Genomic DNA, 14,985 nt, shown 5'->3' on the forward strand with positions numbered 1-14,985 from the left:
AGTTATGAGGGGGGAGCTTAAAAACTGTGCAATCCTCCCCCCAAAAGCTCAACAACTCTGGGCAATTCACCCACCCCACGTACGTTCCTCCTCCCTCCAATGACAATGGGAAGATCACTGCCAGTTTTTTTTTATACTGGAAGTAGATCGCAGTCTCTTGGGAGTTGGATATGCCTGATGTACACTTTATGTTTGAGACAACCTTCAACCTGCCACAGGGTTGTATTTGTCCTCTGAGGCAAGTTAAGAGACTTTTGGCTCCCAAAAGGATCTCTTGATCCTCTCGATCTAGAGTATCTCCAGCCTGTGGGGCAGCCTTGGCCCACCAGTCTTCCTTCATTGGGACCATGAGGCCATTATTCTAAGCTTGTGTGATCCTAATGCAACATTTATTCTCAGTTCAGCAAGTAAGAAAGCAAATCTATCAGTATAATAAGGGGTCATTAACCTATTGTCTAATTTTTGGAGTGATATCTAGAATCATAGAATCATAGAGTTGGAAGAGACCACAAAGGCCATCCAGTCCAACCCCCTGCCAAGCAGGAAACACCATCAAAGCATTCCTGTCAAGCCTCCGCTTAAAGACCTCCAAAGAAGGAGAGTCCACCACACTCCTTGGCAGCAAATTCCACTGTCGAACAGCTCTTACTGTCAGGAAGTTCTTCTTAATGTTTAGGTGGAATCTTCTTTCTTGTAGTTTGAATCCATTGCCCCATGTCCGCTTCTCTGGAGCAGCAGAAAACAACCTTTCACCCTCCTCTATATGACATCCTTTTATATATTTGAACATGGCTATCATATCACCCCTTAACCTTCTCTTCTCCAGGCTAAACATACCCAGCTCCCTAAGCCGTTCCTCATAAGGCATCGTTTCCAGGCATTTGACCATGTTGGTTGCCCTCCTCTGGACACGTTCCAGCTTGTCAGTATCCTTTTTGAACTGTGGTGCCCAGAACTGGACACAGTATTCCAGGTGAGGTCTGACCAGAGCAGAATATAGTGGTACTATTACTTCCCTTGATCTAGATGCTATACTCCTATTGATGCAGCCCAGAATTGCATTGGCTTTTTTAGCTGCTCCATCACACTGTTGACTCATGTCAAGTTTGTGGTCTACCAAGACTCCTAGGTCCTTTTCACATGTACTGCTCTCAAGCCAGGTGTCACCCATCCTGTATTTGTGCCTTTCATTTTTTTTGCCCAAGTGTAGTAGAAGAAGAAGAAGAAGAGTTTGGATTTGATATCCCGCTTTTCACTACCCAAAGGAGTCTCAAAGCGGCTAACATTCTCCTTTCCCTTCCTCCCCCACAACAAACACTCTGTGAGGTGAGTGGGGCTGAGAGACTTCAGAGAAGTGTGACTAGCCCAAGGTCACCCAGCAGCTGCATGTGGAGGAGTGGAGACACGAACCCGGTTCCCCAGATAACGAGTCTACCGCTCTTAACCACTACACCACTACACCACAAATTCATCTTGTTTGCTTTGGCCCAGTTGTCTAATCTGTTAAGGTCATTTTGAAGTGTGATCCTGTCCTCTGGGGTATTAGCCACCCCTCCCAATTTGGTGTCATCTGCAAACTTGATCTGGATGCCCTCAAGCCCATCATCCAAGTCATTGATGAAGATGTTGAATAAGACTGGGCCCAAGACAGAACCCTGTGGCACCTCACTAGTCACTTCTCTCCAGGATGAAGAGGAGCCATTGATGAGCACCCTTTGGGTTCGGTCAGTCAGCCAGTTACAAATCCTCTGAATGGTAGCATTGTCTAGCCCACATTTTACCAGCTTCTTTACAAGAATATCAGAGCCAGCTACTACAATGATTTTTTATTTCTTCATACGGTTTTAGGAAGATATCACCTTCCTTTTCAAATAATAATTGTTCATATGTAGGCCATTTTATATCTGAATTTATTTTCTTCAATGAGACCGCTTCTAATGGTGATACCCGTTTGGGGATTTTCGATTCCAATAACCATTTGTACTTTACCCATGTCTTATATAGGGCCTTTCTTATTGTATGATTTTAAAATTCTTTGTGTACCGTAACTTTCTCATATATTAAATAAGCATGCCAGCCGTATCTGTTGTTTCAGCCTTCCAGATCCAGAGGTCCGCCATTGTCTAGATTTATCCAGTCTTTTAACCATTCCAAGCAACATGCTTCATAATAGAGCTCTAGAAATACAGCCATACTACCCTGAACATGCCTGATCTCATCTGATCTCGGAAGCTAAGCAGGGTCAGGCCTGGTTAGTACTTGGATGGGAGGCTTTCTTGAGCATTTGAAGGCTGACTGGACAATGCCTCAAACTGAGATAAGCAACTCTTCATCAAGGATAATAAAATGCGAGAAAATGTTGTTTCTCCAGAATTTCAGGAAGGCAAGGACTAGCTCCACCACCAGAAAAGGCTTGCTGCTGTTGCTGCAGTCATCCCCAGTCACTGACAAACTCATGGATGGCAGGACCGACTCCCTTTCTCAAGATCTTCTCCCTGAAGAGCTGGTTGGACCCGCATAGCTAAAGCTGCCCCATGGCTGGTCGCTCCTGAGACTGCAGCGGACTTCCTATATAAGCACAGAGGAGCCCCTGGCCAGAAAATTACTTGCTTCTCATCTCTGTGATGCGTCTAACAGACTTGGCTCTGAAATGCCCTAGATTTCTGCCCCACGTGTCAAGTAAGGAATAACCTCAACTTCAAAAACTCTCAGAGGCGGCACTACAATATCCCCACCCTTCACTCTGGGAAATGCAAACACTGACTGCGCCAAACTCCAACTATTCCAAAGACCATTTTGGGCAAAAGAAATCTCTGGTTTTTGTTGTTGTTGTTCAGTCGTTCAGTCGTGTCCGACTCTTCGTGACCCCATGGACCAGAGCACGCCAGGCACGCCTATCCTTCACTGCCTCTCGCAGTTTGGCCAAACTCATGTTAGTAGCTTCGAGAACACTGTCCAACCATCTCATCCTCTGTCGTCCCCTTCTCCTTGTGCCCTCCATCTTTCCCAACATCAGGGTCTTTTCTAGGGAGTCTTCTCTTCTCATGAGGTGGCCAAAGTACTGGAGCCTCAACTTCAGGATCTGTCCTTCTAGTGAGCACTCAGGGCTGATTTCTTTGAGAATGGATAGGTTTGATCTTCTTGCAGTCCATGGGACTCTCAAGAGTCTCCTCCAGCACCATAATTCAAAAGCATCAATTCTTCGGCGATCAGCCTTCTTTATGGTCCAGCTCTCACTTCCGTACATTACTACTGGGAAAACCATAGCTTTAACTATACGGACCTTTGTCGGCAAGGTGATGTCTTTGCTTTTTAAGATGCTGTCTAGGTTTGTCATTGCTTTTCTCCCAAGAAGCAGGCGTCTTCTAATTTCGTGACTGCTGTCACCATCTGCAGTGATCGTGGAACCCAAAAAAGTGAAATCTCTCACTGCCTCCATTTCTGGTTAATTAAATCTATCAAATTGCTTCAACAGATGCCTGCTTGACTGCTATTTGTGCTTAACTGCTCAGTTGCCAAATACGTCTAAATTGGTCTTGGCATAATTGACACATAACTGTTGCTTATTGCATACTTCCCCAAATGATTTCAGCAATCTCCTGCCAATTAGGGTCTGGGAAAACAGGTTCCTGTTGTCCGTGTGTAGCAGCCGCAATGCCAGTGCCATGCTATTTTTCACCCTAGGCAAGGCTAACTACACACACACACACACACACACACACAAATTTCAATTTTCATAACAGATGTAATGTAGAAAAAATGATAAGCGCAAAACTTGAAACTGCCTTGGTCAGACCACATCTGGAATACTGTGTCCAGCTCTGGGCACCACAATTCAAGAAGGATGTCCACATGTGGTAACATGTAAAATAGTTTAAAAGTATCAGGAAATTATATATGATGATATATAATGATAATGATATGTGATGAGATGAAAAAATGTTTAAAAACCTTTTCCCCAGAACCCATTTCTTTTGGGAATGGTACATATTTATGTATGCTACTACAGCAGCTAGGATTTTGTTTGCCCAGAAATGGTGGGTGAGTGAGGTCCCAAATAAGGAGGGTTGGCAATTAAAAATGACGGAATATGCAGTTAGCGGGTCTAACAAGTAAAATAAGAGAACAAGAAGATCAAGTATATACAGTAAAGAGGAATGGAAATTTTTTGTGTAGTATCTGGAGAACAACTGTAAACATGTGAACTAGTTAGTAGGATAAAGGTAAATTCAACAGTGTAACACATAACAAAGGAATAATAAAGGAATAAGGGAATTAAATAGATATATAAGAATATGTGGGGTAGGTGGGAAAATTAAAGGAACCAGGGAAGGGGAAGAAGGGAAGTCGTAAATGACTGGTTGGTTTTAAAGAGACGTGGTGTTCACCTCTATGGATGTGGGTGATCTGACACTAAGTAAAAGCGAAACAAAAGAAGTGCCATGGTCAGATCACTTCCTGGAGCAACTGGACTTCTCCATGACCCTTCCCCTCTGCAGGGAGGTGGGACTGAAATGGATCGTCTGCCCTCACCACTGAATGGATCCAAATGGTTTCCAGAGGTAGGGGATGTTTATCCCATGTTGATGGCCTTTCAGCTGATTTCCTGGTAGCCTGCTGGAATGCGGAGTTAACCAGGACTATTGACTGTTTGGCTCCGAAGCGCCCTCTCTGATTGTATGAAGCCCGGACAGCTCCATGGTTTTCCCCAAAGCTGAGTCAATGAAACAAGCCGCTGAGACGGCAGAAAACTCATTCTGAATTGGACCGGACATGGGTTAGAGCTCAACGTCAAGCCTACCGAGTGGCGACAGTGACAGCGAAGAGGACCTTCTTCACTGCCTCTATTGCCTCTGCAGAAAACAGCAGCAGGAGACTCTTTCAGGTGGTTCATAATCTAAAAGCCACCTTCACCACTGGGGCCAGGTAAGGACCCAAGATCCCATCTAGTCAAGTTGCATGGGATCAATTCCAATCCGTGACCTCCGAGGATGTGGACAGGCTGCTTGAACGAGTGAAATCGACCACCTGTCTCCTTGATCCTAGCCCATCTGGGCTCATAAAAATGAGCCAGGAAGGGCTGGGCGATGGGCTCTGTGGGGTGGTGAATGCTCCCTCTGTGAGCAAGCCTTCCCAGACCCACTGAAAGAAAGCGGTTATTAAACCGCTTCTTAAAAAATATATTTTGACCCGGCTAATACGGCCAACTATCACCTAGTCAATTCTTGGGCAGGGTGATTGAGCGGGTGGCTGCTGAGCAACTCCAGGCATGCCCCCATTGTTCAGCCCAGACACTGAGGTCCAGTTCCAAGAGTCTTCTGGCAGTTCCCTCACTGCGAGAAGTGAGATTACAGGGAATCAGGCAGGTCTTCACGGTAGTGGTGCCCTCCCTGTGGAATGCCCTCCCATCAGAGTCAAGGAGATAAAGAACTATGTTGGACTGCATGGCCCTTGTGGTCTCTTCCAACTCTATGATTCTATGTGACTTTTTAAAAGACATTTGAAGGCAGCCCTGTTTAGGGAAGTTTTTAATGTTTTATCATGTTTTTAATATTTTGTTGAGAGTCGCCCAACAAATATATATATATATATGAGATGTTGACAAGCTGGGATATGTGCAGAGGAGGGCAATCAAGATTATCAAGGGTCTGGAAACCAAGCATTATGAGGAACAGTTGAAGGAGCTGCGTATGCTTAGCCTGGAAAAGAGAGTGAGAGGAGATATGATAGCATTTTCAAATATCTCAAGGACTGTCACATGGAAGAGGGAGCAAGGTTGTTTTCTCCTGCTCTGCAGGGTAGGACTTGAACCCATGGCTTCAAGTTACAAGAAAGGAGATTACAACTCAACACCAGGAATAACTTTCTGACAGTAAGAGCTGTTTGACAGTGAAATGGATTCCTTCAGAAGGTGGAGGACTCTCCTTCCTTGGAGGTTTTAAAGCAGAGGTTGGATGGTCATGTCATGAGTGCTTTAGTTGAGTTTCCTGCATTGCAGGGGGCTGGACTAGATGAAGCTTGGGGTCCCTCCCAACTCTTATGATTCCACGTTGTTTCTCACTTGCCTTTTTCTAAACCAGTAAGTCCCAAACACTGCAGCCTTTGTTCATAGGGGTGTCATTCTATCCCCCTACTTAATCATTTGGGTTGCCCTTTCTGAACCTTTTCCAGCCCAACAATATCCTTTTATGAGGTATAAATAATAAAATTATTATTATTATTATAGGAGGTTATGATCAGATGGGCCAGAGATATGGGCCATACAATCCAGTTGGAACAACGGGATAATTTATGGAGACAGAACATTAAATTTACAGCATGCTCCATAATTAGAGAAAACTTAATGAAAATGATATACCAATGGTATTTAACCCCGGTTAAACTGGCTATATTATATAAATCAAAAACCAATGTGTGTTGGAGATGCAAAAAAGACATTGGAACAATGTATCATATGTGGTGGGAATGTGTACATATTTAAAAAATTTGGACCACTATACAAGAGGAACTTTAAAAAATGCTTAAAATACCGTGCAATAAAAAAACCTGAAGCATTCCTCTTGGGAATAATAACAAATGACATTACTGCGACCAAGAGAAAAGTATTCTTATATGCAACAGCTGCTGCCAGAATACATATAGCAAAAAATTGGAAGGGGGGGAAATCCCATCTGTTCGAGAGTGGCAAGTCAAATTTTGTGAATATATAGTTTCAGCTGGACTTACGGCAGCGATAAGAGGACAAACAGATCAAAAATTAATTGAAGAATGGGATTGTGTAAAGGAGTATATAAAAAACATTGTTCTGGGACAAATATATCAATATGCAATGAATAAAGTTTACAGGGTAGAAATATTGAGGAAATGGATGGAAGTGGAATAAAAACAATGTAATATTAATAAAACAACGAATAAAAGAAGATTAAGGGAAAGACGTCAAACATGGGTGGAGGCAAGTCTATGTTTTTATTTATTTATTGGTGTGTTCTTTTTTATTTTATCTTTTGTGTAATTTGTTATTTTTCTTTTTTGCTTGAGATTGTTTGGTTTTTGTTACTGCAATTCAATAAAGTATTTATTTAAAAAAAACAATTATTATTATTATTATTAAAAGTGAAAACAGTATTTTAAGTGAGGCCATTCTATAGATTTCTATTTTATAAATAAAACCCACATATTCCTTACAGCTTATCAGCATTTCAGATCAGTTTTCCTCACAAAACTGTATGACTTAATTGGGCCAGCAATTTCTTACCTGCAGATATTTGAAAATGGGGTACTTGTTGTAGTTCTGTTTGCATGCTGAAAGCACACTTTTAAACGGATATGCCACCCCATTGATGCTCTTGGTGTCATGGTGAATTTAATAGCTGTTCACTATGATAAAGATCCTGAAGTTGAGGCTCCAGTACTTTGGCCACCTCATGAGAAGAGAAGACTCCCTAGAAAAGACCCTGATGTTGGGAAAAATGGAGGGCACAAGGAGAAGGGGACGACAGAGGATGAGATGGTTGGACAGTGTTCTTGAAGCTACTAACATGAGTTTGGCCAAACTGCGAGAGGCAGTGAAGGATAGGCGTGCCTGGCGTGCTCTGGTCCATGGGGTCACGAAGAGTCGGACACGACTGAACGACTGAACAACAACAACATGATAAAGAAATCATGGGGTCACGAAGAGTCGGACACGACTGAACGACTGAACAATATGATAAAGAAAATAAAAACTGTTGGTTCCATTTAGTTATTTGACAAAATGTAGATACTGCTTTATCAAGAACAAAATTGGGAAGCAGTGGCACCCACCCTGGGCAACGCCCTCCCACCAGATGTCAAAGAGAAAAACAACTACCAGACTTTTAGAAGACATCTGAAGGCAGCCCTGTTTAGGGAAGCTTTTACTGTTTGATAGATTATTGTATTTTAATATTCTGTTGGAAGCCACCCAGAGTGGCTGGGGAAGCCCGGCAAGATGGGCGGGGTATAAACAAACAAACAAACAAACAAACAAACAAACAAATATTATTATTAAAATATTCATTAAAATAATAAAATCAAAGATAAAAATAAATCAACCTAAAATTTATCAAAATACAAATAAAACAACCCATTTTGAAACAAACATCTGTAATAAAATCACATATTAGCATCTGGGAAAAGCAGTACAGCAAAGGTGCTTGCATAATGGCAACGATCAGGGCATTTAAAAGATGGTTTTGGGGGCAGAGGCCAAACTGCAGGGAGGGCAGTTGTTTTTGTGTGCTCCCTGGGGGCACCTGGTTGGCCCCTCTTGGTTGCTGGCCCCGGACAGAAGGCGCTTTGGGCTCTGATTCACGAGAGCTGGGCTTAGAACATGGTCAGCAAGAGGCTCCACAACAAGATCTGACTGCACCGTTTGCTTCAGCCAAGGAGGCTGTGGCTTTCTCTCAATTCCTTGAAGGTGTCATAAAAGCATCACAAAGTCTGCTGGCGCCGTCTTCTGGGGAACTGGCATTAGTGCTACAAGACAAAAAAGGCAGGACGGTTTCGCTGGCAAAGCACCAGAAACAGTCACCAATCCCTAATACCAGAACACCAGTGGCTAAGTGTGCACCATCGCCCCAGAAGTCACAATGGACTAGCATTTGCATGAAGGCGATGCAGGAAACTAACAAGGGCAGGACGAATTCTGAGGTTCTCCAGAAAGGCCTGGCAGAGCCAACGCTGAACTGAGGGGAAACAGGAGTTTTCTGGGTTCTCTTGGAGATGCCTTGAAGCAGAGCTCCTAGGTTGAACAATGTGAGACAGGAATAGGAGAGACACATGGGATTAAGTGTAGAGGGGCAGTATATTAAAAGCTCTAAAAGAGATTCTTACACTAATTATGTTTAGTTTCGGAGCTTAAAAAAGGAATCTTGAAGAAAATACAAATTTATCAGGAAAATGAAGGCAAAGTTACAGGAAATTTGGCAGGTGTACTTCTGCCAACTCCTTGCTCCAGTCAGGGCATGTTTTTGTGTAACATGATCATGTCTGCCTTATTTTTTTCTTCTCCCACAAACTCCTGAGCCCCAAATGTTGTAGCCAACAGGGGACTCACTCCATCCCCTTCATGCTTTCGCTGGCCCTTGCGTGAACCTTCCCCGGCTCTCTCCTTTTTGAGGTGGGGCGACCAGGACAGGACAGGCTTCCAAGTGCGTAAAGCTGCCTTGACAAGTCAAGTGGACTTCGGGGTTTGGCTGAAGTGCCCACCAAGCCAGAGTCAGCCGTGCAATGGAGCTGCAGGCAAAGCGGATGCGGGGTTTTGTTGCCTGGACCCAAGGATCATGTCCTCTGGATGGAGAGAAGCCGTGGGAGGGCCTTGGATCCCCTTCAGGGGTGGAAGCCTGCAGCCAAGGTGGCGAAGCGCAGATGAGGGCCGGCCGAAGGGGCTGAAGGCCAGGCTGGCCAGCAGAACAGCTCTATGGAGCTCCTCAAGAGCAGGCCTTTCAGGGGACCCCGGGATCCCTTCCAGCAGGCAGGGGCTGGAGCTGCCAAGTGTGGGCTTGGCTCCTGCAGGCGAGGGGCGGGGGGGGGCAGGGATACATTGCTGGGCTCAAGCGCTTTGCCAGCCCAAGGTACCGCCAGTCAGTTCTGCCCCACACATGGTTGGGTCCCAACAGGGGCGTAGCAAGGTGGCCGGGCCGCCCCGGGCAGCACCCTGCTGGGGGTGACACTTCAGGTGGTGGCCCCGCCCCCTGGGCTTAAAAAAAGTTTTTAAAGGCTATTTTTGCCCCTGCAGCACTGAAAATAGTCCCCAACTTCCAACGGCTTTTTTCGCCGTGGCATGGAGGCAAGGGGCGGGCCAGCGAAGAGGGGTGCCACCCCCTCCTCGCTGGCCTGCCCCTTGTATCTATGCCGAGCTCCGCCGCTGGCTGGCTTGCGGAGCCGGGGCATGGAGAGGGGCTGGCCCATCCCTTTCCCTGCCCCAACTTGCGCTCTGCCGAGGGAGCCTGGGCGGCAGCTTAGGGTGTCTCTGCGAGCTGCAGAGACTCCCAAATCCACCGCCCGGCACCCCTTCGTGCAGTGGCTTCTCGCGCAGGCATGAGCAGCCGTGGCACGAAGGGGTGCTGCCGCCGGGTGGTGGATTTGGAAGTCTTTGCAGCCCGCAGAGACTACCGAATCTGCCGCCCAGTACCCCCTCAAAGCATTCCTGACAGATGGCTGTCAAGCCTCCGCTTAAAGACCTCCAAAGAAGGAGACTCTACCACACTCCATTGCCCCGTGTCCGCTTCTCTGGAGCAGCAGAAAACAACCTTTCTCCCTGCTCTATATGACATCCTTTTATATATTTGAACATGGCTATCATATCACCCCTTAACCTTCTCTTCTCCAGGCTAAACATACCCAGCTCCCTAAGCCGTTCCTCATAAGGCATCGTTTCCAGGCACCCTTGACCATTTTGCTTGCCCTCCTCTGGACATGTTCCAGCTTGTCAGTATCCTTCTTGAACTGTGGTGCCCAGAACTGGACACAGTATTCCAGGTGAGGTCTGACCAGAGCAGAATACAGTGGTACTAATACTTCCCTTGATCTAGATGCTATACTCCTATTGATGCAGCCCAGAATTGCATTGGCTTTTTTAACTGCTGCATCACACTGTTGACTCATGTCAAGTTTATGGTCTACCAAGACTCCTAGATCCTTTTCACATGTACTGCTCTCAAGCCAGGTGTCACCCATCCTGTATTTGTGCCTTTCATTTTTTTGCCCAAGTGTAGTACTTTACTACACTTGGGCAAAAAAATGGGCAAAAAAAAAGGAGAAGGGGACAACAAAGGATGAGATGGTTGGACAGTATTCTCGAAGCTACTAACATGAGTTTGGCCAAACTGCGGGAGGCGGTGAAGGATAGGCGTGCCTGGCGTGCTCTGGTCCATGGGGTCACGAAGAGTCGGACACGACTGAACGACTGAACAACAACAACAAGTAGTACTTTACATTTCTCCTTGTTAAAATTCATCTTGTTTGCTTTGGCCCAGTTGTCTAATCTGTTAAGGTCATTTTGAAGTGTGATCCTGTCCTCTGGGGTATTAGCCACCCCTCCCAATTTGGTGTCATCTGCAAACTTGATCATAATGCCCTCAAGCCCGTCATCCAAGTCATTGATAAAGATGTTGAATAAGACTGGGCCCAAGACAGAACCCTGTGGCACCCCACTAGTCACTTCTCTCCAGGATGAAGAGGAGCCATTAATGAGTACCCTTTGGGTTCGGTCAGTCAGCCAGTTACAAATCCACTGAATGGGAGCATTGTCTAGACCGCATGTTACCAGCTTCTTTACAAGAATACCATGGGGCACCTTATCAAAGGCCTTGTTGAAATCAAGATAGGCTACATCCACAGCGTTCCCTTCATCTACCAGGCTTGTAATTCTGTCAAAAAATGAGATCAGATTGGTCTAATATCATATGACTTATTTTTCAGAAACCCATGCTGACTTTTAGTTATCACAACGTTCCTTTCTAGTTGCTCACAGACCGTTTGCTTAATGATCTGCTCTAGAATCTTTCCTGGTATTGATGTCAGGCTGACTGGGCGGTAATTGTTTGGGTCTTCTCTTTCCCCCTTTTTGAAAATAGGGACAACATTTGCACTCCTCCAGTCTGCTGGGACTTTGCCTGTTCTCCAGGAATTCTCAAAGATTACTGCCAGTGGTTCTGAAATCACCTCTGCCAGTTCTTTTAATACTCTTGGATGTAGTTCATCTGGCCCTGGAGACTTGAATACCTCTCTAGCCAAGTATTCTTGTACTACCTCCTTACTTATTCTGGGCTGTTTTCCCCCTGCTGAATCATCTGCTCCATATTCTTCAGGTCGGGCATTGTTTTCTTTCTTGGAGAAGACTGAGGCAAAGAAGGCATTGAGGAGTTCTGCCCTTTCTGTCTCCTGTTTGCATTTCACCATCTTCTCCTCTAAGTGACCCCACTGTTTCATTCTTCTTCCTTTTGTTACCGACATACCCATAAAAGCCCTTTTTACTGCTTTTAACCTCTCTAGCAAGCCTGAGTTCATTTTGTGCTTTAGTTTTTCTGACTTTGTCTCTATACGTGTTGGCTATTTGTTTGAATTCCTCTCTGGAGATTTCCCCCCTTTCCCATTTTTTGTACATATCCCTTTTAAATCTTAAATCAGTTGAAAGTTCTTTAGATAGCCACCCTGGCTTCTTTAGGCACCTTCCATGTTTTCGTCTCATTGGTACTGCTTGAAGTTGTGCTTCCCGCCAGAGCGGTACCCATTTATCTACTTGCACTTTGCTGTGCTTTTGAACTGCTAGGTGGGGAGGAGCTGGGACTGAGCAACGGGAGCTCACCCCGTGGCGGGGATTCGAACTGCTGACCTTCTGATCAGAAAGCCCTAGGCTCTGTGATTTAACCCACAGCGCCACCCGCATCCCTTATATAGCACATATTCAACACAAAAAACAGTGACTATTTCTTGTGAACAAAGGACAGCTGAACATAGAAAGGGCCTCATTCCCTTCAGGTGCTGAGGGCCGCATCCAACCTCAACCCGGCCCTCGTCGGGCCCCAAGCGGCAGAACGGACCGGCCCCCTCTTCCGCGTCAACTTTCCCCCGGCGGCCAAGCGAAGGCGCCTCCCTCCCTCCCCTAGGCCGCGACGGCGCCCGGACTCCGCCCCCCCCCCGCGAGGGGCGCCCTTCCCCTTTCCCCTCCGGGCCGCCGCCGCCGCCGCCACTGGGCCGTCCCCTTGTGGCCGCGAGGAAAGCAGCGCCGTGAGGCAGCCGCAGGGGCCCGAGAGCGAGCGCAGGGGCTGGGCACGTGTGGCGCCTGCGCAGTGCCGCTGGGAGCCGCGTGCCGGGCAGGCGAGCTGGGCGGGGACGCAGCCGCGTTTTCCGCGCAGTTGCGCTGAGGGAGCGAGAGGAGCGGACGGCGAAGCAGCAACGGCAGCCTCGGAGGAGAAAGCCTCAGCTCCGCTCGGGTCCCGCCATGGCTTCGCCGGCCAGGGCCCTCCGGCCGCGCCGTTCGGCCCCCGGCCCGCCCGACCCCGCGCAGTGAGTCCTGGAGGGCCGGGGGGGGGGGGCTTTCCTGGGCCGGGCGAGGGCGGCGTCTGGGCCGCGCGGAGCTGAGCTCCCTCTTGGTCCGCAGGGCGACCGGCAGCGACGACTCGGAGGCCTCCGATTCCGGCGGCAGCGCCTTCGAGGAAACCCTTCGCGGCAAGGCAGGCAAGCGGCAGCCGGGGCCCCGCAAGCCGCAGGTAGGTCCCGCCCGGCCCCGAGGGAGGGCCCTGGCTGGGGCTGCTGTTTCGTGGGGCGCCGCCGAGGCCTGGCTGGGGCTCCCTGGCTTCTCCTGCCCCCACTCTCTCCTTTCCCCTCAGGCGGCGAGGCGAAGGGCGGCCCCGAAGGATCTTCTGCTTGCCCGCGCGGAGCCCAGCGGCCTCTTCCAGGCGGTGAAGGCAGGCCGGAGCGCCGCGCAGGTGAGAGGGCGGGGCTGGCCGGGGCTCCTCCCCCTTGGTGGGGGCGGGGCAGCCGAGGGCCGCTTCTGAGCGCAGGAACCACGCGGAGAAGGCCCTGCTCTGGGCGGAGAGCGGGGAGGGCCCATCATGGAGAAGGCACCACCTCCTGCTGGACTCCAACGAGCTGCTTGATCTCCATTGGATGCAGTTTGGGAGCAGCCTGGGAGCGCCAGCAGCAGGAGCCGTCCCCAGGGGAGCGGAAAGGGGGCCCCAGGAAGAGCAAGCTCACTTTTCCAGAAGCAGTGAAATGTGGTGGAGGCTCATCCTCCTTTGCAGGAAACTTTGCGAAGCAACTTGATGTGGAGAGGCTTGGGGTTCCAGTGGAGAAGCAGGGTGGGGTGTCTTCCACATGTGGGATTTTACAAAGGAGTCAGTGAAAAGATTTCTGGTCAGCTGGCCTACAGTCAAAAATTAGTTGAGGGGCAAGGTAAATGTGACCTCATTGCATTTTAAGAATGACCACTGGGAGCTAACTGGAAGATTAGCACGGAAAGGGTGGCTTTTGAAGGAGAGGGAAAGATGTGCCCCCACCCCTGTCCTATGTGCTGGAATGGGATAGCTGGCATGGTGGGCTGCAATGGAGCAAGGGTTGGGTTTTTGAAAGGAGACTTGGGGCAGATGAGAGTGGCAGGGTTGGCTGGAGAAAGATAAGAAGCAGGGATATGCTGGAGGGAAAGGGCAGAGGAATGTGGCTTAGGGGAAACTCAAATCCTCTAGTATACTAGTGCTGTTGTGGGCTCTCACTTCTCTCTCTTGTTTCTATGTACATGTTCTTGCCCTGCTCCCTTTGCCCACTGCCAACCTCTGTCAACTGCTACAGTCTGTAGTTGATGACTGGCTTGAGAGTTACAAGAAAGACAGGGAATCTGGTTTCCTGGAGCTGTTCAACTTTATTGTCCACTCCTGTGGTTGCAAAGGTGAGTTTAGAGTGGAGTGTTGTGCTTCTGCATACTCTTGCAAAAGCTGTCCTGTGCTCCATCCTCCTTCCAGTTGCATGCTTGCCCTGCAGTGATGTGAGACTGGACTGGCGCTCTTCTCCCTCTCCACGGCCCTGCAGGTGTAGTGACCCTGGAGATGCTGAGAGGCCTTCAGAACTCAGAGATCATCCAGCAACTGACAGAATCATTTGATGAGGTGAGAACTAAAGGAAGGGGGTGTTTCTGGGGAGGTTAAATCCAGTCACCTTGGAGGGAGGGTGGCAGAGACAAATGGTGGACTCAGACAAATCTTTTCCCAGGGCTCAGCAGAGTACCCACTGTTGTTGAACACCCCAGTCTGGCGGCGATTTCGACAGGGGTTCTGTGAGCTGTTGGCAGTTCTTGTGCACCGTACACAACATGCTGTTCTCTGTGATGAGTATTTGATGGGTAGCCTCATCGCTCTGCTTACTGGCATGTCTGACTCCCAGGTGCGTGCTTTCCGCCACACGAGCACCTTGGCAGGTAGGAGAGTAGTCTGGGTTTCGGTGGGCAGATGCATCCCTTTCTGAGAGGAG

The 14,985-nt window shown here is 48.1% G+C and overlaps 1 protein-coding gene across 1 annotated transcript in view; it reads left to right on the plus strand.

Annotated features, from left to right (window-relative positions):
• Positions 1-10,059: 10,059 nt before the first annotated feature.
• The window catches only part of LOC117049285 (cohesin subunit SA-3-like), a 32,009-nt gene continuing 27,083 nt past the window's right edge, over positions 10,060-14,985 (plus strand). The window contains exons 1-7 of the mRNA XM_033154023.1: positions 10,060-10,149; positions 12,502-12,608; positions 13,031-13,232; positions 13,353-13,451; positions 14,311-14,407; positions 14,548-14,624; positions 14,728-14,932. Coding sequence (XP_033009914.1) covers positions 10,060-10,149; positions 12,502-12,608; positions 13,031-13,232; positions 13,353-13,451; positions 14,311-14,407; positions 14,548-14,624; positions 14,728-14,932 — 877 coding nt within the window. The remainder of the gene's footprint in view (positions 10,150-12,501; positions 12,609-13,030; positions 13,233-13,352; positions 13,452-14,310; positions 14,408-14,547; positions 14,625-14,727; positions 14,933-14,985) is intronic.

This window comes from Lacerta agilis, chromosome 6, assembly GCF_009819535.1.
Source record: "Lacerta agilis isolate rLacAgi1 chromosome 6, rLacAgi1.pri, whole genome shotgun sequence".
NCBI lineage: Eukaryota > Metazoa > Chordata > Lepidosauria > Squamata > Lacertidae > Lacerta > Lacerta agilis.